Source organism: Chenopodium album, chromosome 11, assembly GCF_948465745.1.
Source record: "Chenopodium album chromosome 11, dcCheAlbu1.1, whole genome shotgun sequence".
Lineage (NCBI taxonomy): Eukaryota > Viridiplantae > Streptophyta > Magnoliopsida > Caryophyllales > Amaranthaceae > Chenopodium > Chenopodium album.
The window spans coordinates 717,005-743,051 of record NC_137844.1 but is presented as its reverse complement, the minus strand read 5'-3'; the positions used below and the strand labels follow the sequence as shown (position 1 = coordinate 743,051).

At 35.9% G+C, this 26,047-nt stretch overlaps 4 protein-coding genes and 1 pseudogene across 5 annotated transcripts; 3 read left to right on the top strand and 2 right to left on the bottom strand.

Moving 5' to 3' along the window:
* The first annotated feature begins 225 nt into the window (after positions 1-225).
* LOC145568123 (pentatricopeptide repeat-containing protein At4g01990, mitochondrial-like) lies at positions 226-5,264 on the top strand. The gene is made up of 2 exons (XM_081627553.1): positions 226-597; positions 3,725-5,264. Exons 1-2 carry the CDS (start codon positions 283-285, stop codon positions 4,949-4,951), a joined length of 1,542 nt encoding a protein of 513 aa, XP_081483679.1. The 5' UTR covers positions 226-282; the 3' UTR covers positions 4,952-5,264.
* A 130-nt stretch (positions 5,265-5,394) lies between these two features.
* Positions 5,395-7,769, top strand: LOC145568124 (pentatricopeptide repeat-containing protein At1g02370, mitochondrial-like). Its single transcript, XM_081627554.1, has 2 exons — positions 5,395-5,863; positions 6,351-7,769. Exons 1-2 carry the CDS (start codon positions 5,825-5,827, stop codon positions 7,578-7,580), a joined length of 1,269 nt encoding a protein of 422 aa, XP_081483680.1. The 5' UTR covers positions 5,395-5,824; the 3' UTR covers positions 7,581-7,769.
* Positions 7,770-9,828: 2,059 nt separating this feature from the next.
* Positions 9,829-12,619, top strand: LOC145568122 (pentatricopeptide repeat-containing protein At4g01990, mitochondrial pseudogene; annotated as a pseudogene). The gene is made up of 2 exons (XR_014095774.1): positions 9,829-10,134; positions 10,810-12,619. The product of XR_014095774.1 is annotated as a pentatricopeptide repeat-containing protein At4g01990, mitochondrial pseudogene (transcript).
* Positions 12,620-14,744: 2,125 nt separating this feature from the next.
* Positions 14,745-17,095, bottom strand: LOC145568121 (zinc transporter 6, chloroplastic-like). The gene is made up of 2 exons (XM_081627552.1): positions 16,157-17,095; positions 14,745-15,152 (listed from the first exon to the last, which is right to left on the bottom strand). The coding sequence occupies exons 1-2, from the start codon at positions 16,889-16,891 to the stop codon at positions 14,838-14,840; spliced, it is 1,050 nt and encodes a 349-aa protein (XP_081483678.1). The 5' UTR covers positions 16,892-17,095; the 3' UTR covers positions 14,745-14,837.
* A 2,089-nt stretch (positions 17,096-19,184) lies between these two features.
* LOC145568026 (uncharacterized) lies at positions 19,185-19,847 on the bottom strand. Its single transcript, XM_081627470.1, has one exon. The coding sequence runs from the start codon at positions 19,845-19,847 to the stop codon at positions 19,185-19,187; it is 663 nt and encodes a 220-aa protein (XP_081483596.1).
* Between the last annotated feature and the right edge of the window lie 6,200 nt (positions 19,848-26,047).

Below are 26,047 nucleotides of genomic sequence, written 5' to 3'. Positions count from 1 at the left end.
TGCACGTAATTAGTAAATTTACAAAATTATTATGAGCCATAAGAGCAAAACCGACTTGCTTGTTTGTGCAATTTGTCAAAATCTGTCTACGCATTTGGAGCAAAAATTAAAGTTAGTTTACTCATTTGTGCAACTGAAACTTGACAAATAATTAAACCGATTATATGGTGAAGATGTTATTCGGACCTCGTAATCCCTAATAACCCCTCCATGGTCCATAACATAAGAATATAAACCCTTAATAAACCCCAACTCCACCCGCATTACCAAACAAACAACACAATGTTTTTACAATCACTAAAACACAAATTCAAGCTCACAACTACCACCTTCCGTCTCATCTCCGGCGAGTCTCAGATTCTCCGGCGACTCTCCACCGCCACTCCACCAGTTCCGTCTAAAACTCCGCCGGAAAATCGCCGTAACATCCACAGACAAGATTTGTATCAGAAGATATGGTCGGTGGTAACTTCAGGCGAAAGGATTCACGATGTTTTATTCAGGATATTGCGAAATGGGGAGCAGTTTCTTAAGACTGATCTTATCTTTTGTCTTAAAGATCTTCGTAAGTTTGGCCACTACAATCAATGCCTTGAGGTTAGGTTTACTTTTATTTCTGTTTTGTGGTGAATTTATGCACGAAATTTGATTTTTTTGTTTCTGCCCAGATTTTGTTTTGCAATTTCCTGAAATGGGTATTTGATTAGTTGTGGATTTAGCTAGGTCTTGACTCTTGAGTATGATCCTATGTTTAAAGTTTGCATTTTTGTTTGACTTAATTAGGAATTTTCTCGAAATTATGAATGAATTTGTAATGTTGATCAATTGATGGTTGTTACTAAAAACTGATGCATATGCAAATTGCAATGCTTAATGTAGAAAATTCTAGACTCTAGCAGGTAAACTTGCTGCTGATTTTTACTATGAACTATGAATTAACTGTGTGGAAATTTTATCTTTATACAATGGTTGATACCTTAGTATATGGACGGTCCATTTCTGATATTGATGATTGGGAATGCATTAATGGAGAAAAATATGAAACGATATTCTGTTGCTGTTTGTCAGTTTGTGTAAAAATAATAAAGGAATTGGTGGAGATACAATGGAGAGGATCCTTATGTCTATTTGTAGGGCTAAATGAAGCAAATACTACATTCTAAGAGACAAACTAGTGACCAACTAAGTCAAGTTGGAGTTCTTGAAGATTTTCAATACCTAATAGGTTCTGTGTGTTTGGTGAAAGTTAATGGAATTTTGGCATTAACTTATGATTTAGGCAATAATTAGGCATATGAGAGTTCTAAAAGGCTCAATTTTGACTAAGTCCAGACAGCTTTAATAAAATAAGGACATTTTAGATGAGTTCAAACATATTCACAAATTCACAAGTAGAAGAAAGTTCAAGTAATTGTAGATAAGTTCTGATATATTTATAAAGATATAGGTCAAAATAATTTGAAGAGAATACACCCTTTATTTTATTGGCAATATAGTAGTTTAAAGGGCTTATATCTTAGCATAATCATAGGGTTTTACTGGTACACAACTCTTGCAGTCTTGCCAATTTACTTGCAACATTCTACATGTTACTCCGAACAAATCTTCACCTAAATATGTTGGCACTTGGCAAATATGCATACATGCTTGCCTGTCGATTGTGAATCTTACTATGCTTGTTTAGCAATTTGCATGTATCTGACCCTATATGACAAATATAAGTAAATAGATTTGCTTCTACTTTGGTCCTATATTTTTTCAGAGATGATGACCAAATTGATTGCAGGGGGTATATAGCTTGGTTTTATTTCCCATGATTATAAAACAAGTACAGATCATTCTGTCTTGGAAAGCGAGTCTTAAAACTAGAATTCAGCCCAATATCTACAATATCCAATCAAACCTACTATCCATCATATTCTAGATAATAGTAGTCCATACAACAGGTTAAAATGTGTGTTCGTCAATCTTTTATTATCACACTGGACGATATATTGATTCTCTCTGCTTCATTCTGGCATGCATTAGTTTGTGTTCTTTCTCCCTCCTTTCTATAAATCACGCCCCTATTAATAGCTTCAATGTGTGTTCTGTCTATAGACATGTGTGCATAACCTTCTCCTTAATCCTTCCTCCCATGCACTCTAATGGAATGCTCCTATTAATAGCTGTCTCAAATAGCCATCTAATTTTGACTTTTGGCTGCGAAAAAATGAGGACCTTGAACATCTTAATTATAATCAGGGGATTGATGATTGTAATCCCTCCAGAGGAAACCAAAGCCATAATCCCATGGCTGTTGAGAAAGTAATATCCTGGGGTAGATTTGTAATATATTAACCCAAGTCCCATATTATTCTATTGTAACAACACAATAGCTTATAAAGAATAAGTGAGTTGTTAAAATGAAGCATAATCAATCAATCACAGCCTTAAACCCATAAGTGGGGTTAGCTACATGAACCAAAAGTGATTATTCCGTATATTCTCACCAAATCTTCTTACTCCATCCCTTATGATCAACCCTCATTCTCATGCAAATTCTTTTCTTCATATCCTTCCTAACTCCTTCCAACCACGTCATTATCGATCCCCCTCTACCTCATTTAACATCTCCATGATCCCACTCTTCGTACCGGTACACCCTTGATCTTTGTCTTACATGTTCGAACCAATGATGACGATTTTCCCTTATTTTTTCTGCAATGCCTGCAACACCCATTTTCTTGCGAATAACTTCAATTCTGATTTTATCTCTTAGAGTGTTCTTGCACATTCATCTTAACATGTGCTTTTCCGTAACCTCCATTTTTTTAATTTGCTCCTTCGTTCTATACTATAAAGCAGCACTAGTCTCATGGCAGTCCTATAGAATTTCCCTTTAAGTGTAAAAGAATGTTTTGGTCACATAACACTCTCTTGTCCGCTCTCTATTTAAGCCACCCTGACTTAATCCTATGGGTCACGTCTTGATTAATGTCGCCATTCTTATGAAAGATCGACCAAGATATTTAAAACACTCACCCATGGCCAAATCCTTTCTGTCCAAACTAACTACATCATCGCTTATTCCCCTCATTTACCAAAGCGACGTACCAAATATTCAATCTTGCCCCGACTTAGCTTAAACCCTTTAGATTCAAACCTTTGCCCTCATTGCTCCTATTTGGCATTAACCCCATCTTGAGTTTCATCCACCAAAACAGTATCATCCGCAAACAACATACACCATGGAACCTCATCTTGAATTGGCTTGATTACTCCATCTAGAACCGTTGCAAAAAGAAAAGGGCTTAACGCAGACCCTTGATGCAATCCAACTATAATAGGAAAATCTTTTGTCAACCCACCACTTGTCCTCACATTTGTTGACACACCCTTAACTAGGTCCAAATACCTTTGTGAGATACATATCTTCAACATTACCCACCAAAGTACCTCAACTTAAATTACCAAAAATTTCTTTTTTCTTCTTTTTTTCTCTAATTTAGGAGCATTGCTACAACTTTCTTTCTATTCTTGTCCAAAAGATTCTGATTAATCTTCCCATTTAATTAGGAACAGAACACCTGTTTGAGATGATTTGATTGTTTGTATTTATGAGCTACTTGTAGATAAGAATTTTAACTCCATCTGTGTTAATTTTGCATTCAGTTCTCTCTTTCTTTCAAATTGCTACTCTTAGGTTGTTATTTTGGTGTTGAATATGCTTTCTGCGTTGCAGATACTTGATTGGATGGATAGAGGTAGATATGGCAATGCTGCTACAGACCATGCATTGCGTATAAATTTAATGTGTAAAGTTAAGGACATTGATGAGGTTGAGAAGTACTTTGACGGCATTTCTCCTGATCTCAAGAACCAATATGTATATGGAGCACTTTTAAGTTGCTATTGTACTAAAATGATGACAGATAAAGCATTGGCTCTTTTTGAAAAGATGGATGAACTGAACTATGCATCCAATGATCTGACCTTCAGTAACCTCATGAGTCTTTATATGAAAATAGGCCAACCAGACAAGGTGCCTTCTCTTGTAGAAGAAATGAAGCAAAGAAACATCCGACTAACCAACCACATATACTACATCTGGATTCAGAGCTATCGATATCGTGTCAATCTTGAGGGTCTTGAGCAAGTTATGCTAGAAGTTCAAGAACAAAGCTCTGTAAATGAGGATTGGCAAATCCATAGCAACCTTGCTGCAGTGTATATAGCGGCTGGTCAGTCTGAGAACGCTAACGCTGTCTTGAAAAAGATGGAGGAGCTTTTTGACAAGCCTAAGAAAGCTGACCGCAAAGCATATCATTTTCTGATTTCCATGTATGCAAGTACCGGTGATTCAGAGTCTGTTTATCAGGCATGGCATAAACTGAAGTCAAGATTTAGTGTTTGTCCAAACATGAGCTACCTTGTTATGCTTCGAGCTCTGTCAACGCTAGATGATATTGAGGGACTCAAAAAGTTTTTGAAGGAGTGGGATATGAGTTGCATAAATTATGATGACAGACTCCCAACTGTCCTCATAGATGCTTACCTTAGGCATAACATGCATGAAGAGGCTAAGCATCTGCTAAAGGACGCTGAAGATAAGGCTGAACAAAAAATAAGGATCGCTCATGTTGTTTTCATGAACTACTACCTGGAGAAACATAATTTTGATTCCGCTCTGAAGCATATGGAAGCAGCAATGGCTGCCAATTGGAAGCCATTAGTAGATAAACTTGATCCTTTCTTTGAACATTTCAAAGAAGAAAAGGATGTTAATGGTGCTGAAGACTTATGCAGTAAATTAGAGGAAGTTCAGGCTTTTAACTCAAGAACCTACTTGTTGTTGCTTCAGGTTTATGCAGCTGCAGGTAAAACAGCCCCGGAAATGCGTCAAAGGATGGAGGAAAATGGTATAGATATAGGTGCTGAGCATGAGGAGTTGCTCCAGAAGATATGCTAGCTGTCCAATGCCCTGGACATTTTTCTTATATGTTTTAATTAAAGTTGCTGAAGCCTGAAGTAAGTATCCCTGAATTAACTTAGGAGTCAAATTAAGTTTTGTTTTGGTGTACCCTTAATTTTTTGGCTTAGTGATGAAGTTTTAGAAACATGCAACCAGTAGATTATTGAATTCTGTTGATTAGTGATGTTATATTTTTTGAAATTTGATGTCATAATTAAAGGAGTTGTTATCTTTAAGAATTAAGATTCTTATGAGTAAATGCCAAATATCTCAAAATATATCCTAATAAAGTTGTCTTAATTATATGCAAGTTATTTGACCAATCTAGTATTACTATTACCGCGTAACGGGATATCCGGGAAGATTTCCCGACTGGCGTGAGTGGTTGTACAACACTGCGTGACTAATGTGAGTGGTTTTTACACTACGTGGCTAATTTGAGTGGTTGGTACATTGGCTATTTTGAGTGGTTGGTACAATACGACAATTATTTTGGGAGAGGACATTTGAAATTTGAGTCTAATTATAGTCTTTTAGCTGAGACATCCGGCTATAAAGCCCCGATGATGGGCATGGGAGCTAACAAAAACATACAAAATGATGCATAGACTCTTAACCAAAACAAGGTCTCTAAACACCACCAGGCGTATGGCGATTTCGGCAGGTTCTCGCCTTTTCCGGATTCTTTTTTCAACAGCACCGAGCTTTACCCCTTAAAATCCACCCATAAGGCGTCCGGAATTCAGCAACCATAATCTTTACAGTAGACTATCGTTGGTGCTGTCCACCGGCGAGAAAGTTTCTGATGTTTTGGACCAGATTTACAACAACAATCAATTGAAAAGGGACGATCTTGTTCAATGCATTTTGATGCTACGTAAGGATGGCCATTACCAGCTTTGCCTCGAGGTAACTTTACTCATCCTCTTTAATTTTGGTATAGGATTTAGCAAACCCTTGTGTTGTTTTGACATGCACAGCATCTGGCATAAATTACATTTCTTATGATATTTATCTCATGATTCATGACAAAATCACATGTCTGATCCATTGGTGTTGTTAATGCTTAATTTTTCTACTATTAGCCTTTGATACGCATTGAGTTGTTGGCATTGTTGTATTAGAAATTCTCCTAAGTGCTGACCCCTTTGCTTTTTCTGTAATTGATACTTGATTGTAGCCGTGTTGATGATGCCTTTTCTGTAATTGATATGTATGTATATATATATATATGGTATAAAATGAATTTGGAATGAAATTAGTGAGACTGTGAGAGTAATCAGAGTAATAATTTTTGTGCTTGTTTCACTTGATTATGATTTTGCGATCTTGTTGATTTGTGAGTATTTTGCCCCTATTGATGATATGGGAATTGAATTTTGTGGAATTGCTTTAGATTCTGGAATGGATGGAGAAAGGTCAAATTGGTCATTCAGCGTTACATTTGAGTATGATATGTGAAGTTAAGGGTATTGATGAAGCAGAGGAGTTCTTTTATAGTCTTCCTCCTGATGAGCATAACAGAGCTACATATGGTGCTCTTTTGCATGGCTATTGTTTTAAGAAGATGATTGATAAGGCATTGGCTCTTTTCAATAAGATGGATGAGATGAACTTTGTATCGAGTGAGGTGGCCTATGCACATCTTAGTTCTCTCTATATGAAAGTGGACCAGCCTGAGAAAGTGCCTCCTCTTATACAGGAGATGAAGCAGAGAAATATCCCCATAAGCTGTGTGTGCTACCAACCATGGATCCTAAGCTATGCGTGTCTTAATGATCGTGAGGGTATAGAAGAAGTCATGAAAGAGGTTCGACTAGAGAGATCTATAAAAGACGAGTGGCTTATATATGTCACTTTTGCTTCAGCATATCTCAAGACTGACCAATTTGAAAAAGTTGATCAAATTTTAATACTGCTTGAAGAAATCTTAGATAATTCATTTGATAATCCTGACAATGTTGGATATCATGTTTTAATTAACCTTTATGCTTCTTTAAGTAGATTAGAGGCTGTCAATAGGATATGGGAAAAGTTAAAGTCAAGATCTGACGATTATGACAACTTATGCTACTTAACTATGCTTCAAGCCCTAACAAAGTTGGGTAATATGGAGCTTCTAAAAAAGTGCTTCATGGAATGGAACTCCAACTATAAGAGTTATGATGCCAGGTTACTTACTGTTGTAATTGGGGCTTTCCTGAGGCATGACTGGTTTGATGAGGCTAATCTGATTCTGAAGGATGCTGCAGATGGTGGTGGAGATAAAGCTTGTGCTGCCCATGTCACTTTCATGGATTACTACTTGGAGAAACGCCAGATTGACCTTGCTTTGAAGCATTTGGAAGTGGCGCTGGCTAACCAATGGGTTTGGCATTCATTTGCAGGGAAACTTAATAGATTTTTTAAGTATTTTATAGAAGAGAAGGATGTTGATGGTGCTGAAAAGTATTGCGAAATGTTAGAGAGAAGCCAGCCTCTTGTTCCGACGACCTACTTGGGGTTGCTTCAGACCTATGCAGCTCCTGGGAAAACGGCACCTGATATGTGTAAGAGGATGGAACAAAGTTCTATAAATATTGAAACTGAGCTTGAGGAATTGCTTGAGAAGGTATGCCCTAATTGAGTTAGATGTTGCTGATTTACAAGCTGTGGAATATCCTGAAACAGCTTCACTGTTTTGGGGGGGTTTAAATAATGTCAGAGAATTGTTTCTCTCTCTTTTGAATCAGACTGTTTGAATTCTAATGTGATGTTATTTATGATTGTGTCATTGAGCCTTGTATCTTTTTTAATTTCTTTGTTTTAATATAAAGTAGACATGATTTAATACTGCAAAGCCTACAACAGACCAAAACACAAGTCCTCATTCTCGAATGCTCTTTCCAGCAGTTAACAATGACTATTGGTCTACTGTAGTCTGTAATGTTTCTAACAAGACCAATAATAATGCAGACAACACACTTTGACCTAAAATCATTTTTTCTTGCATATATGCTACTTTTCTGTCGGATTAAATGGGGCAATCTTATTGGGACGAAGAGAGTACTAATTTTACTATAATTCTACCCTACATACAAAACCTTTTCAAAGTATCACCCTCAAAACACACACACCATCCTGCAAATCGTCTTCCCTTGGATGAAGACGTGACTGCTTCAAAACATTCGAGTATTCATCTGATATTTCAAGGTGGACGTCCAAGGAGAGGGAAGCAGAATTACGAGCTTGGTAGTAAGAACACTTGAGAATACTATCAATAACATATGCATGGGAACACTCATCTACCTTCATGTGTTCCAACCACCCTTCAATCTTCTTACATGCATTGGACAACTCTAGCTCGAACTCCGGCCCGCCGTGGTTTGGAAAGAATCCACGGGCATTGTCCGTGAATGTCATCGCCTTCTCGGTGTCAATGACGCCTTTGCGGAGGTCTCGGCAATATATATTAACGGTGATGGTGTCTTGGCTAGCCTTTGTGTGGGAGACAACTACATGAGAACTCATTAACACTCCCTTATTTCTCATTTTTTCGTTTAGTCACAACTAAATACTAGTAAGGTAAAGGTATACTAATTCGTCTCTAAATTACCGTTTAAATAGAAAAAACTTTTGAAATCAGGGAAATAGTAAACAATCCCTTCCAATTGAATTGATAATATCAGCAATATTACCATTAATATCTGTATAGGCGATAAAAGGCATGAATTATACGAAGTAGAATTGTAGGGCATGATAAAACCTTGATCCCCAAGGCTAAATATGCAACCCGGCAGTCGGCATGACTGCATGATTACATTCCTCTCACCAAAACCCTTATCGTATATTCACTTGGGCTTGGCACAAGATGAAAGGCCCAACAATACACTTGTATAATTTTATTTATTTATTTATTTTTAAATTTAAATATTTTTTTCCATTTATTTTTTTTTGGTGATAAAAAAAATATGGAAAAAAATATTTAAATTTATTAGCCTTAATAAAAGTTTTTTTTTTTACTTATATCGTGACAAATCTTGTATTCCATAGCATGTACCCATTCATAAAAATCATTTACATCTTTTTTTCGAAAAAAAAAAATTACATCTTCTACAAAGTAAATTTTAGTTAAATTATGAAACTTGAGTAATTTTATCATGAATGATTAAACAAAGCATGCATTATACACACACACACACACACGCTATTCAAATTTCAAAATATTCTCAATAAAATGTATGAAGCAATTTTTTAAGAAACGCGTGTAATTTACCTGAAAGTCCAGAAGTTTATGAGAGATAGTGTATGACTACTAAGTTCAATCAAGCTTATCAAACCTAAGTTTTTTGAATCAACTACTCATGTTTGAAATTACTATAGTAAGCTTTTATACATTAAACCTTTGATTGTTAATTGACAACAAGTCTCTCCGTCTTCAATAAGACCAACCAAACTCATCATTATAGATGATTAAAGAATTAATCAGCAATCATTACAAGATGTGAACTAGTAATGTATAAAAGTTGTAAGAAAGGGTGACTCTGCCATGAATCCATTTTTTTAGTCAAATGGTGTTAATTTATAGGAACATAGAGAGTACTCTGTATAAATGTCAAGTTTAAAAGAGTTTAAGACAACTAGTTAGAATTTTTAGACCATGTAATTAATTAGTATTAGGTTAATTTAGTGAAAAAGATTGTATGTTCAAAAGGTTCAATTTCGAGCATATTTAATTTTAAGGTTGGGGTTCAATCCTGAGCCGAGACTTTAAAAAATAGGAATCCCTTCCTTTTTTCATTGGAACAAGGCTTCTATCATTCTATTCCGTATGTCAAAAGTCAAAACCCTTGTAAAACCCCAATTTGACAAACAAAGAAAATCACACTCTCAAAATGATACATCACTCGATACTACGCATACTCAAGCTTTCAACCAACAATAACCGTCTAATTTCCGGCGCTTCTTAGATTTTCCGGCAACTGTCAACCTCTCCGCCGGAAAAACCGCCCGCATTTCGCCGGAAATTCAATAAACATACTCTTTACACTAGATTATCGAATGTGTGGTCCACCGGCGAGAAAATTTCCGATGTTTTGGATAGTATTTCCAAAAAAAAATCCCAAAAATTTAACAAATTTGATCTTATTAATTGCATTAAGAAGTTCCGTAAGTTTGGCCGCTACGACCATTGCCTTGAGGTAACTTAGCTTATAAATTTATTGTTTTTGTTGATTATAATTGCTACATTTGTTAATTGGGTATTAGTAGATATTAAAGATCGAAGCTTTATTTGTTTGATTATGATTATGACTTTATTATGTGGAAATTAATAGTTTGTTTTGATTAAAATTTGATATGCTTCTAATTGGGTAGTAGTAGAAATTGAAGGTTGAAGCTTTCATTTGTTTAATCATGTTTTTGATTCCATCGTCTGGGAATTTAATTGAGTAATTTGAAGTATGTGGGATTATTCTCCGGTGCTTAATGTTTCAGTGTTTAGTTTCTTATATTGCCATTTTTGTATAATATAATGAGTTTTCGTAGCCCCATTTGTCTTAGGGATTTGGTGTTCATATTGTATATTGTGAAGTGTGAATGAAATCTTGATTAGTGACGATTATCGTTACTAGATGACGTTTTTTTTTTTTTTAAATTTATTTTTATTTTATTTTATAAATATAGCCCCTATGTTTAGATTTGAGCATTTGTATTGCTATGTCTTCGTGTTCTTCGTGTTCGTGTTTTAGCCTTTAGGTGCTTGCTTGTATGAATGTATGTGTGCTTGACATGTCACTATGATAGTGATGGTTGGAGAAGTGTTTGATCATTTGTGATGTTGTGGAATTGAAGCTTGTGATGTTTGCTTCATACAGATCCTTGAATGGATGGAGAAGGAAAAATTTGAGCATGAGTATGCGTTGCATTTGAATATACTTTGTAAAGTTAAGGGTATTTGCGAAGCAGAGAAGTACTTTGATAGTCTTCCTCTTGAAGTGAAAAAAGTCTTCATATATGGAGCACTTTTGAATTGTTACTGTACTGAAAAGATGACTGATAAAGCATTGGCTCTTTTCGAAAAGATGGATGAGATGAAGTATACCAATGAATTGGCATTCAGCAACCTTATGGGTCTCTTTATGAAAGTAGACGAGCCAGAGAAAGTGCCTCCTCTTGTAGAGAAAATGAAGCGGAGAAACATCCCTTTAAGTCTTATCTCCTACCAAATATGGATGCATAGCTATTCATGTTTAAATGATCTCGAGGGTGTAGAACAAGTTATGGACGAGGCTCAAAAACAGGAAAATATTAAAGATGAGTGGGAACTATACTGCAACTTTGCCTCAGCATATGTCAAAGCTGGTCAGTATCGGAAAGCTGTTCCATCCTTGAAAAAGGTGGAGGAAATTTTGGGTGATTCAAACTATCCTGATCGTTTTGGCTATCATCATTTGCTTAGCCTGTATGCTGGTGTTGGTGATTTAGAGTCTGTCATTCGGGCGTGGGATAAGATGAAGTCAAAATTTCCAGCTTGTAACAACTTAAGCTACTTTACTATGCTTCACATTCTATCAAAGCTAGACAATATTGAGCTTCTGAAAAAGTACTTCCAAGATTGGAACTCCAAGTATAAGAGTTATGATCTCAGGCTCCCAACTATTGTTATAGGTGCTTACTTGAGGCATGATATGCTCGAGGAGGCTGAACTATTGCTGAAGGATGTCACAGATAGATCTGGAAATAAAATATGGAAAGCCCATGCCCTTTTCATGGATTATTTCCTGGGGAAACGCCAGATCGATTCTGCTTTGAGGCACTTGGAAAAGGCGATGGCTAACCAATGGAAGCCACTTGCTGGGAGTCTTGATCCTTTTATTGAGTATTTAATTGAACAGAAGGATGTTAACAATGCTGAACAATTTTTCCATTTGCTTAAGAAAGATCAATCTCTCCTTTCGACTGCCTACTTGGGATTGCTTCAGATCTATGCAGCTGCAGGAAAAATAGCCCCTGAAATGCGTGAGAGGATGGAGCAAGACGGCGCAAATTTTGGAACTGAGCATGAGGAATTGCTTGAGAAGGTATGCCCTAATTGAGTTTAGCTGTGGAGTGTTCTTAAGCTCTTGTATTTCAGTTCATGATCCAAAATGGCTTTGTGACATTGTGAAGTTATATCTAATATGGTTGAATTTTTGGGTCTCTTTGTATTCTTTATAATCAGGCTGGTAGATTTCTTAGATGATGTAAACTATGAATCTAGATGATAACTGATGGGGATTGATCTATGATGTGTCATTGAGCCTCAGTTCTCTTTATATATTTCAAGTTTGAAGAAGAATGTAGATAAGCTCAAACTTGCAATAGTATAACATGCATACTCTTTTATTTATTTATTTATTTATTTTATTTTATTTTATTTATTTATTTTTTAATATGTTTCATTTCATCGGATACTGACTAATTTATGTATTCTGGAAGAATAATGGTAATGCAGACACCATTCTGTGATCTAAAGCTGAGGTTCATTCATGTCTAGAATTCTTTTGACTGTACAATTAGTTCCATATCCTTCTTGGTTATACCTGCATGTGTTGTTGAATGGTTGATACAAACTGATAAGGCTTAAGATGCCGGGTCTTGATTTGCAGCTCATGCTGAATAAGCATATTTCTTTGTCTTGTTGATTTGCTATCAACATCTTTCATTCTAATCATTTTCTTCCCCAAATGTGGTGTTAGCTAGACACATTAAATGCCTTGCAAACTTTTATGATAGGCTGTTGATTTTCTGTGTTTTGAATTATTTTGCATGAAGAGAGGTTGTGTTTAGACAAGGCATGAGAATGGAGGTCATGAACTCTATTTTTAAGTATAAAGGTCCTCTCAACTTATTGCCAGCCCATCCTCCGATCCCCTAACCTTGGTTTCTGTACTGGATACAACTCAGTTGTATTGTCCCTGAGCCTACAACATTTTTGCATTGGCTTCTTTGTGTAAGGAAAAACATTGGGTGAGAGAGGACAAGATAACAGGTTGAACTAAGCAAACATGAAAGAAGATCCGGGCTTCTTCCCCTATGTTAGATACTTGCTTTTGATTTATTTTCAAATTTGGATTTTTTATCCTATGTGACTTTTGGTTTGAAATAACTACTAAACAACACAGTTGCAAGAGCAGGGCAACATCTTATGCATACATGTTAAGATGGTCATAGTTTATAGAGAGTAATGAATTCCTAAATGGGAGAATGCCAGCCAAAAAAGGTGCCTACACTTATAAAAGTGATAAAAGTTAGAAGCATCCGTCTTGGCATCTGTTGCTAACACTGAACAGTCTTAGATTTTGTGATTGTTGATCAGCATATATTAAGGCTAGGAAATTTGAACTTTTTCCAAATTGAACGTTCCTGACATGCATATCACCGTCTTATAGTAGAGTATTTCAGTCAGATATGAGATAAAGCTAATATCAGACCTCAAAGCTCTTCAAGGCTAATAGTACTTCAATTACGGCCAGCTAGTGCTATGTTGAGAGTGCTGTCAAAGCTAGACGATAGCATGAATTCAAGAGTCGGGAAAAGTGTTTCAAATTTCAAGCAGTGGTAGTTGAGGTACATGAGTTTCAGTGAACTGCTACCAGTTGTGATTGATGCTTGCCTGCTTGAAGAGGATCAAGTTCTGCTTATAGAGTCTACAGATAAGGCTTGATATGAAGTACTCAACGTTCATGTTGTGTTGTAGATTTATCAGATTGACTCTGCTGTAAGATTTTTGGATGTGGCAGAACTCTAATTTGATGGAGGCCAGTTGCAGAGGTGCTTTATCTCGTGTTTCAAAGAAGAGAAAGTACTGAATCATAAAGTCCGGATTCTCGATTGAAGTGCCTGCTAGAAACTGTTTCAGACCTGTGCTCTGTAACCAATGTCTAGAATCTATCTATCAGTGGATGGAAGAAGATGGTGCAACAATTGGACGTAACACAAGAAGATGCTTTGAAAGGTATGCCATAAATGATTTAGGACTTAAGGATTAAAAACATCTCTGACCTCATGTGAATTTGGTATTTGGGTGAAAAAAAACTTTGTAATCTGCAATTCAGCAAACATTTTCCTAGAACTGTGGTTGGCTCATGGATAGACTGGTAAAACCTCTTAAACCTTTGCTAGCTGCTGTTTCTTAGGTAGCAATACTAGCAACTAAACACGATACTGAATCACTAATGCATATAATTTCATTCTGCTAAAGCATTTCAAACATAGATCAGCTTCCGATGTTTGTTCTGCTTTCTTACTACTGTGACAGCAGGCAAAGCATCAGTGCATCAGCCCTTTGATTCAATTGGTCTTGTCCAATTTATTTCATGTATATTGTATACTGGATCCTGGTTTTTTTTTTTTTTTTTCCGCTATCTATTCCGATCCTTTTTTCGAGTTTTTTCTTTCCATGCGTTGAGAGATTTCTTGATTGATCTCATGATTTTATATAAAAAGGTGACTTCATATGGAAAGATAGTGAGGCATATACTTCTGAATTGTGGTGTGAATAACCAATTTAAAGGCATAATATTCGTTGTTAAGATGTTTTCATCTAAAATTCAATACTTCTGAATTGTGGTGCGAATTTCCAATTTTGAAGACAAAAAAATTCATATTTAAGATGCTTTCATCTAAATTTCTTGTCTAATTATTGCTCTTGTTGAGCACATACATGAGCAAGTGTACCCTTTTCTTAAGTACTATTGGCCTTGAATAGGCACCTAATTAAGGCTCAATTGCCCAACAACGCCATAGATCATAGTACTTTGCAGTATAATTTACGAGTGCAAGGAGATCTATTTCTAGCATAATCAAATTTACCACAGGTACAAGTACATTCTTACATGAGTTACAAATATGCACAAAATTTTCAAGCCCAAAGAGCAAGTATTGACATAGAAGCAGAACCAAGAACCAGAGCAATATAACAACCCTTCTTCATCTTCGTCTCTGAGCTCATCAACTTGTTATGGAAGAAATCTGCAGATATTAGATCAACTAGAGCCATGTATATGAGTATTCCGGATGATAGTGAACCTAGCAAACCCTCTGAAATCAACGCGTTAGCACTGCTGTCATCGTACCCTGTCAACGCAAAAATGATCATCCCTAAAATTATCCCCACTGGCGTCGTCACTGAAAACATGAAGCACATGTAGGCTGTTGTCTTGAAGCTGAATCCTGCCTGGTAGATGGTATCAACACATTCTTAATTTAGTGCTACTTCTATAAATGTACATAATGCTCTTAGTTACATTTACTATTTTGAGATGAAAATTGATTATATAAACTGATAGAACATGCATCATAATCAATGAAGTATTATCCAAGACCACTTCATGATGCAAACTGAGGAAATTGTACACATGACATAAGCATTACCTTATCTAATAAGTTAGGAACAAAGTCATACAGTAAATCAAAGAGATTACTCTATATTTTGACGATCACTTAATTTGAGCAATAACATTTTGAGAATCCAATCATAAATCATATACTATCTTGTACACCATTTCTTATTAGGAAAAGTAACAACTTTTTCATGAAACACCTTAAATGGTGTAAAATAACAGCAACGTGAACAAGAGTGTGATTTGCTAATCAAGCATTAAATTAAGCACTATATTGTTCGTAGGTAACATGAAGGATCTTATTAGATCGGAACCCTCTTAGACGTTATAGGTAAATTAGTGGTCAATGTTACTAGTCGTCATTATAAGCTCTAATTCCATAGTACAACCCCACAAATTACAAAAGATGAGGTCCCATTTTATTTACTTGTCAAAGTAAGTGGCTTTATGAATCACGGCACTTCAAGCATAGTAGTATTGTGACTAGTCTATCCACTATCAACGTCCTATAATAGAACCCCAACTTACACTCCTAACTTATATAGTGAATTAGTGATTCTACCACTAATTGTAATGTGGCATACAAAACTATAATCTATACGCCTATTGTCACATAAATTTATGGACATCGTGACCAAAAAAGAAAACACGACAATGTTCCTAGAAACAAATGTCAACGTTGTACTAGATAAGTTGTTTAATGCAACCGTTGTATGGTAAATCTTCCTACTTTCTAATTGTATTGTCACGGCGTAATAAGTTATAACAATCAACAACCTATTTATAATCTCGTGAACACGTGTAATTAATAGAAGTTATGACATTTAAATTATAGTACCTGAGCAATGCAACCACCAAGTCCCATGCCTTCAAAAATTTGATGAAAAGAAAGAGCAGCAACAAGTGGTTTTATTGTACAAACATTTTGTGACATACCCATGGTCACCCCAATGATCACCGAATGAAATATTATTCCTATTTCCAACACTTGTGACACCATTCTCTGCCTCATTTTCTCCCTTGCCTCTTCCTCCGCCGCCTCGGCCACCGCTACCTTCTCACTCTCTCTCTCCTCCACCATGTCACCATTCTCCCTCACCACCACCACCATCTCCACCTTCCCTTCTCCACTGCCACCGTGGCAGTGTGGGCCATCCAGCTGCGTATACCCCCCACGCGCGTGTACCTCCGCGTGGGAGGAATTCGCCGCGAGATCAACTAATAAAGCCAGTAACGCCCCGATAAGCGTTACGAGCCCCGCGAAGGGGAAGTCCTTCCAAGGGTGGCGCGTGGCAACCAAGCAGTCACCCAGCGCGTCGAAGGCGTCAGGTAAGACATGCACGAGCGAAGTTGACAAGATTACCCCTGCTGCGTAACACTTAATTACCAAAGTAGCCCTGTCGTAGGCTGGTTTTCCGGCGAAGGATTTTGCGAGAACGACTGGGAATGAAATTCCGGCGACGCTTGTGGCGAAGATAACGAGGGTTGAGAGGAGCTTTATGTGAGCTGCCGACGTGCTGTTACGGCACGTGAGAGCACGTGCCAACGCGTCCGCGTCGCCGCACGTCGGCATGAGGAATTCACGTGATGAGAGAGAGAGAGAGAGAAAGGGGTGAGGAGAGAGAAAATGGTGGAGGAAGACGAAGTAAAGAATAAGATGAAGAAGAGGAAGAGGAAGAAGAAGAAAGACTAAATGGTAGCCGTGGAATTTAATCAGAGGAAGGAAGTTGGATTTTAATGGAGGTGGGGTCGGGTTTAAGAGAGCGGTTTTTAATTAAGGAGGAAGTGGAAAATGTATGTCAAATTTATTGGGCTTTTTATTATTTTGGGTGGTATTGTTGTGTTTGCGTAGGTTGGTGTTGGGTTTTATTGGTGGTTTGATGTGTGTGATTTCCATTGAGTTTTATAGTACATGATGATGTGAACTTTGTTTCATTGGGTTCTTTTATTCATGGACTTTTTTCATACATTATGTATGGACCAAACTATTTATCTGTAACTCTTATTTCATTTGTCAACACTCAACACCTTAAAAAAAAAAAAAAAAAAAAAACCCAAAAATTTCGTTTAGACTACGGATATTAAACATGAATTTTAAGAATTTTTTGGTTGTTATTTGAATACAGTTTAAAATGACTAATAAATAAGATTAATTGAAAAAGAAAGTTAATGAAAGATATACGGAATATATCGCATTGAATATGTGGATAAGTAGTTTTTTAATAGCAAAAATATTAGTTGGAGGGTACTTTTAGTGGTGTTGAACTGTTGATTAGCAATATAGAAAGGAGCGATTTCATCATTGTTTCTCCATTTTCTCCATATTGAAAGTTTTATATTTTCTTTCATATACATAATCTAATTAGTTTTAAATTTTAAAAAATGTTATTCAACTACATAATCTTTAGATATACAGTGTGCTTTTTGTGAGGAAAAATAAAATTTCAACTTGAAAAAGTATAAAGACATTGGAGTCATCTCTTTAATTCTTTAAAGATGAGGTCATTTGCATGAGCTTATAATATCTGTATACTTATATATATATTGGGATAGTTACGTACTTAGTGAATGGATAATTTATTTATAGATTCATTTTCCTGCCCATTATGTCGAGTAGGTTGAAAGATATGATTAAGTTTTAACTTGAATCATTGTTTGAAAAACTTACTTTTAACTTTATATTATTCGAACTAATTCTTTGAATTTATTTTATCTTCTTTAATTAAATTTATTTTGTCTAAAATAAATCAATAAAAAATAAAAATAAACAAACTTTCAGTTTGATTTTGTTATATTTATATATTTGAATTCTTAGCCCTTCCCCTATTAATTCTTGTTTGATTTTGTTAAATTCGTTTTCATTATCGTTATTTGTCAATTGTAGATGCCGTATGACTTTAACTGATGAAATTTAGTGTTTTTTAGGACTTCTTTAAAAAAAAAAAAAAAAAAATCGAAAAATTATATATTTAGTAGTTTATGCAAATCCTATAAGTATATCCTTAGTTGTTAATTGAAAGAATTATTCTAAGGCTCAGAAACCTTTATCAATTAAATTTCATTAAGCAACCAAAATAGTTAACCATGGCTTCACCGTTTCCATGTATCCCTAATCAACAACGTCTTTTCCTAATCTCGACATACGAGGTCGGTGAGTCAAGCACTCAAGCCGCCAAGGCTTCCTTTTCCGGCACTAACAATTCTATTCAAAGCACGAATCTTCCACCATTAGGCTTCAATGCTCTTGCTTTAGACAAGACCTCCCAAGAGTTTTTACGCATATGTTTCGAAGCAGTCGCGGCAGCATCCCAGGGACGAAGAGGCTGAGAAGAGTACATGTATTGGCCGTGACTTGAAGAGGATTTGTACGAGGAAGGTACAATATTAATTATCTACAAAGAATTTTTTTACATTCGAGTGCAAGAAGTATACACTTGCACCATTAATCAAATGAGTAAGAAATATTCTTGGTATACCTTGCACCGGGATGTATATAAGAATTTTCAATGTTAATAGGTTTAGTAGTCAATATTATTGGTTTAATTTAATTGATGAATTCAATTGGTTTGAAGTTACTATTGTTAAAATCCGCATTCTTAGAGTAAATTTACATTTATATGACAATTATATAATTATTATCAACATTCTTATGAAGTACATAACTATTTTATTGTATAACCACCCAAAAAAATCATAACTATGTTAAGGAAAACTGAAATTCTTCATTAATATTCAGCCTTAAACAAGATGGAGCAAGATAATTAACCATGAACATCGAAATTAAAGAGCTCATGCATTATGCTTAGACCAACAAAACCTAAGGAAAAAAAAAACAGAAAGAAAGATTTCAGATTCTTTGATACTTTCTAGTTTCTAGCATAGAAGTTGCTGCCTATATAGAAGGCAAGATAAGCTCTCCAAGTCGCGGCTTCAATTTGGTCACGAGATAATGTACCACAACTCCAATCACTAAGAGCTGCACCATTACATATAGTCAATAATTCATCATTATAAAACACTTGATTACCGACTAAAAGAGCCAAATGAACCAGTTTATAGGTCCTTAAGATGTTAGACTGTGTAACAGTTGCTGCCAAGTCGCGCAAATCCATTGCATCCCTACACTTAATCCCATAAATCGTCTCCAGTGCCTCGATACAGTGTTTGATCCCGACACCCACGAATGTCAACTCTTGGAGCTCAAGGAATTTGGAAACCAATTTAGATACCATGCAGACTTCGGGTGAGGACATTTTACACAGCTGAATGATCAGGCAGAAGTCCCCGCAACATAACATTATTGCAGATACGAATTCTTGTACGGGTATATGGCGGCCTGATAAATAAGAGTTTAGGTTATCTAGGTATTGTTTCTCTATGTCCAGCCCTATTGTACGGCTTGCACCGTCTTTTCGGGCAGTTGCTAACAATTCTCTTAAGCCTTGATCTAGCTCAGCTACGTTGGACTTCTTGATTACTTTGGTGGTGATATCTAATCCTCCTATTTCAAAGTGGTCTAAATTTGACATTGCTTTAGGTGTTTGCATGCTTCGACTATCTTAAGAGGAATACGGCAATTCTGGTGAGATAAAAGGAATTGTACGTATATCATAGATTTTGTTAAAAGTTTTGATAAGAAAAATGTCATAGATGTTTATTTTGGAATATATGATAAGAAGTGACATTAATTTTGGAATAGGAACGGTCAATTAGAATTATTTAAATAAGCTAACTATTGAAAATTCCTAGGAGGTAACCCAACGGGTTTATTGTTTAATTTATTCGATATAATATAAGTACAAATTAAAGGTGCATAATTGATTATAATCCGAAACAAGAACATTTCAATTGACAATTTCTGAGATAGTGGAGTAAATGTGAGGTACATGAAAAATCTTTTACGAGTAATTTCTAAATCAAATCAATGCATGAATCTATAAAGTTGTACTCCGTACTAATATAAGATTCAACGTATATACAAAGCTACATAGTTAGTATTCCTATCACACTAAAATGAACGGTCAATTTTCAAGACTATTGAGCTCTCCAACCAGCAGTTAAAATTTTTAAAACAATTTATGTCTTATTCATTATTTGAGCAATGTATGTTGTCCATACACTTCAATAGTTAAGATAATCCTAAATATGGCAATATAATGACTACTCGTACAAAATTGAGGTGACTGCAAGAGTAGTTAATTAACACGTACTATTACCGAGCTTAATCAAAGCATGGAGGACCTTTGATCACAAATCTTAGGTTGCTTTCGATCGATAAGTATGTCAAGGATGGTTATTTGAATTTTAAATGCTAACAAGTGACAACGAACTGAAGGGTCATTATCTATAATGCAGAATGTACTGTCGATTTGGGTCAGTTTGTTGCCTCTGTTAAGACGTCGGATAAATATTTGTCGTTTGGTTTTCTGGACTTGATTAGAGTGACTACGCCTGAAATGAATTTGCGTAATTTTCACGTAGCAGCCAAACATAACAGAATTGGTAACTGGGGTGCTGCTCTGCATTATCTTATCAACAGATTGAAGTTGCTACTTATTGGAGTGTTATCCTGTACGTGTATTGCTTTTCAATACACTACCTCTGACTCGTTTGATAGATTCGTTGTATTATTCCATACTACTCCGATCTATTTAGTTACAACAGTTTTTTAATAATACCCTTTGTTGTAACTTAAAAGGGACGGAGGTAGTAAATATCTAGACTATCAGGTTATCGTTGAAAATCGAGTTTGGTGAATTATTTGTGCAAGTCCTTTAATTATATGCTCGTTATATTATGCTAAGATCACACCGTAATTATTTAATCTTTAAGCGCAAAAAAATTAAAATCGAACATATTTGATTATGCGTAACGCAGCGCAAAATACTGAACCAGACGACATTTCTTATATGCATCTATTATTTAAAACCTTAACATGCAATGCCTTGCTTTCAAATGCCTGATCCTAGACATGTCAATGAGTACAATGAACTTAAACGTGTAGTGGAATGTGTTGGGTTTTATAGTGTGTGGAGAGTGGTTCAAGAAGGCAAAGGAGAGCATAGCTTTGGAAGTTAAGCTATGAGTTGTTTACTTGGTACAAAACAACAATGAAAGGCAAGGGTTGACTTTAAATGGGAATATCTCAACATCTAGAAATGATATTGAGATGATTCAAGTTGGAGGCGATAGCTCGTCTCAAGAGCTTTCCAACGACTGGTCATAAGCTCAATTTGGCCAAGAAATGAGGAAGATATGGCTGTTTTATGAGAAACTGTCCAACAGGGGAATACGGAGCGGTCGCTCCTCTCTGGTGGAGCGCCCACTCCTTCGAGGCTCGTTTTGGCTATTTTCTTCTAGTTTGTTGGAGCGCCCGCTCCTATCCTTTGGAGCGGCCGCTCCACTGGGTTTCTCGGGGCTCTGTTTTTTCGCGCTTGAGCCTCGGTTTTACAGTCTTGATTTTTCCTTTGTTAGTAACTTATAATCTTAGCCCTTGGATTATTTGCTTGTATTTGGACTATATATACTCATGTATGTCATTAATTAGGTTATGATGTTAGATTTAAGAGAGAGAAAAAAAAGCCTCTTGAGATTAGTTCATCTTCTTAGGGTTTAAGAGAGTGAATTAAGAGAGGTGTGAGCTTTCATGGTGTATTGAGAGCTTGTAATCATCATCATCAAGTAACTCCATAGTGGATTGCTGGGTTTTCTCCCGGCACTCGGGTTCCCACGGTAAACTCGTTCTTGTTCTTTGTTTTACTTGGTTTCGTTTTTCGATTATTGTTAATTGTCGTTAATCATAAACTTGCTAGCACATACGTAATCCTTTCAATTGGTATTAGAGCCAAGGTTAATTTGGTGGTATTTTGGATTAGTTTGTGTGAAATTGCTTGTTGTTTGTGTTTGAAAATCCAAAATTTGATTCTTTGGTGTTAAAGTTTCAATTTTTTTTGGTGTTGTGGGTATTCAAAATTTGAGTGGTTTGTTGGAATTTAAATTGTTTGTTATTGGAATTTGAAATCTTGAATTTTGGGATTGATTAACAATGGAAGACGGGAAAGTAAGGATTGAGAAGTTTGATGGAAAAGATTTTGGGTTTTGGAAGATGCAAATAGAGGATTATTTGCACCAAAGAGATCTTTATCAACCTCTTGAAGAAACGAAACCCTCCGGTATGAAGGAGGAGGATTGGAAGGTCTTGGATCGCAAGGCACTTGGAGTAGTGAGATTGTCATTGTCTAGAAATGTTGCCTACAATGTCAAGGGTGAGAAGACAATGGTGGGTTTGATCAAAACTCTATCAAGTATGTATGAAAAGCCCTAGGCGGTGAACAAGGTTTACTTGATGCGTCAATTGTTTGATTTGAAGATAAGCAATGGTAGCTAGGCCGTGGAACACATGAATGAGTTCAATTCGATATTGAGCCAACTGTCTTCGGTGGAGATTAAGTTCGATGATGAGGTGAAGGCATTGATTTTGTTGTCCTCCTTGCCTACGTCGTGGGAAACGGTGGTGGCCACTATTAGCAACTCTTCGGGGAAGACGAAGCTAAAGAGTGATGATGTGAGGGATTTGATTTTGAGTGAGAGCACTCGAAGAAGAGAATCCGGGAAGTCATCCGGCGAGGCATATGCGTTTGAGAATAGGGGAAGGGGAAGACAACAAGGTAGGAGTGCTAGTCATCATGGGAGGTCGAAGAGTAGAGGATTGGGAAGATCGAATGTCAATGTGTTGTGTTGGGGATATGGTGGTGAGGGGCATGTGAAGAGAAGTTGCCCCAAGATTAAGAAGAAGGGGAAGGGCAAGAGCCAAGGGAGTGATGAGGATGAGGATGCATCCACAAACTCGGTGACGGAGTATGATTCGGATGCTTTGTGTGTAAGCACGGAGTGCTCCGTGGATGCTTGGGTACGCACATATAGTTGCAGCCTCAATTTGTCGTAACGATAAAGATAAAGTCGTTACACCCCAGTCACAAAGATCAGCACCATGACAAATACGTCTGGCAACCTTTAAGTCCAAAAAGTTGTGCATTTTCGCTGCCTTTGAAGCTAAATCAACCAATGTATACCCCTCTAAGCCCTTGTCGTAACTATCTAATATTCGCGGTAATTGACCAACGCATTCCTACACTTGATCCCATAATCCCTCTCCAATGCCTTAAGGCAATGTTGAATTTTAACACCTACAAAGGTTAACTCTTGCAGCTGGAGGAATTCAAAGAGATAACAAGACGCGTAAAGTGAGTCCATGTGAAGTAGTTGGATGATAAGGCAAGAGATTCTGCAACATAACATCAGTGTAGCAACCTTTTCGGTACCTCCTGGTCTAGAGGAAGAGGAAGTGGAGGAGGTTGGTATGTAGTGTTTCTCGATATCGAGTCCTATGATACGCTTTAAGGCCTCGTGTTGAGTAGTGAGCCATAGCAATTCATTTTTTCGAGTCGAAAGAGGAGGATAAGGAATTTTGCTATGCTGATGCTCTAAGTGATTGGAGTGCTGCTGCATATCGTGACAACAGATTGAGGCTGCAACGAGGCGTGCTTACCTCTGCTTCTATGCGGGCAACTACTTTTGTGGTAGGTATGTTACTAGACTTTCATTTTGGAATGAAGCATGGTAATGATCTACTCATGAGTTAGATCTCTCAATCAATGGTTATATTGTTATTATTTTTGTAAGGCCAAGGAAACTTATGTTCATTACCTTAGTACTTAAACTTTTTCCTCCGAAAAATATGTGCTTTTTCATATTTTTACATTACCATTAATATATAAGAATGTGCTAATGGATGTAAATTGGAAATGAAATATTGTGAAGAAAATTTAATATGCATGTTTGCCTATTTATACATGGAGCATAATATTATTATGATGTTTGAAGATGATGCCCAGGAAATATGTGCTAACAAATAATTGTTCTCTCATAATTTAATGTAGAACACACTCAATATAGTATTATACATTTTTACTACAGTACTTTGTACGAAGAATCACAAGCTAGCAGTATAAAACTCACGTAAGTCACGTAAGTTAGTACGTACTATACTAATCCTTTTTTTTTTTTTTTGGTAAGATAAAAAAAATCATTAGGAAACCCTCACGAGGGGTATTCCTAGTATATCAGTTGAAATAATAGAAAACAAACATCAATATCTAACTAATCCTATTTGGTATGCAATTGATATCCATCAAAAACATTTACAGTTGGATTAATTAGGTAATTTAAATTAATTAATTAATTAATTAGGTAAGTAGGAAGGTTATTCAGTAGCCACAATAAAATTGTAGTCACTATAATGAGGGTATATCTCAGCTCTTTATTTCTTTGGATTAATCTTGTTCATCCCTTTTTATTTTTATTTTTTATATTTTGACCTTTGAAAAAATAAAAAGTTAATAACTGCTTTCTTTAGAGAAATGGAATTAAAAACTGCAAAATGGTAGAAGTACGTACATCCAAATATAAAATATTCATATCATTCTCATGGTGATTAAGTTGCTTATTACACTAATTCACCAAGATGTGGGCTGGTGTAAATCAAGATTGTATATCATGTAAAAAAAATCAAGTTTTAATTTTTTTTTTGCTTCTCAAATCATCTATTTCAAATCATTTCTGGGTTATTGAAAATCTGAAAACGGTTTTGATTTTCGGCCGTGGAAAAAAGCTTGAAATAATACATATTCAATGATGAAGAATGCCTATTTTAATTTTGCATATCAAGATATCATGTTAAAGAACTTTAACTCAATTAAGAATGCCCATTACACCGGCAAATAAAATAAAGAGGTGAATGCTGTTTTGTTAATTAGCCATGTAAATAGCTTTAAGCCTTGAATTAGAGATGAGTGGACATCGTAATTGATGAAATCAGAGGGGATGGAAGAGGCAAAGAGTATTTGCTTTAGCTACAAATTAAAACATTTTATCTAAATATTTGTGGTCAACTTAATGAATGGTGTAGATTTAGTTTTAGAAATGAATGGTCAAGATTATAAAGTTAAAATGGCTACAAAATTATTGCAGCTATTGTAAAATTGTCCTAGGTAAGTATATTTAATTTAATACCTAAGTATCCTTTAGCATAATATCCTAAGATCTTACAAAGATTTGTATAATCTTTCAAGGAATGTTAAATATCAAAATTAATTAATCCCCAAGTAATTTCACACCGTGTGCTTTTATCAATCAATCTGTTATTTGATGATATTTTACATTGTTTCCTTTTTTAATTCCCTTCAAAATCTACTTGTTTCCTAATGATAATAATTTACTTTTCTACCAAGTAATGAAGTAGTAAAATATGTTATGGAGTAATAATTTACGCATTGTTTCTTATTTTAACCAACCGTGGTAGAAGATAAATTAATAAAGTTCCTTGTTCATCAAGCACTTCTCATACCCCTTTCGTTATATATACATGTACGTACATCTCCTGCACCATTTTAATTTGTAATCTCAAATAAACCTTTAACCTCAAACCTTAAACCTCAACCTCGTCGAATTCGTTTCTACAAAAATGATGGTGATATACGAGCCCGTGTGTATGGAGTTTAGTCTAGGAAGCCATAACCTAATCAAAAACAACGATCCATACGCCGAAGAAACCATAACCATGATCATTCACGTCAAAGACAAACGAGCCGGAATACCCCCGTGCGAAATCAACACGGTACAAACATTCAAGACTAGTGCTCACAAATTCAACAATACTAAAAATCCTGAA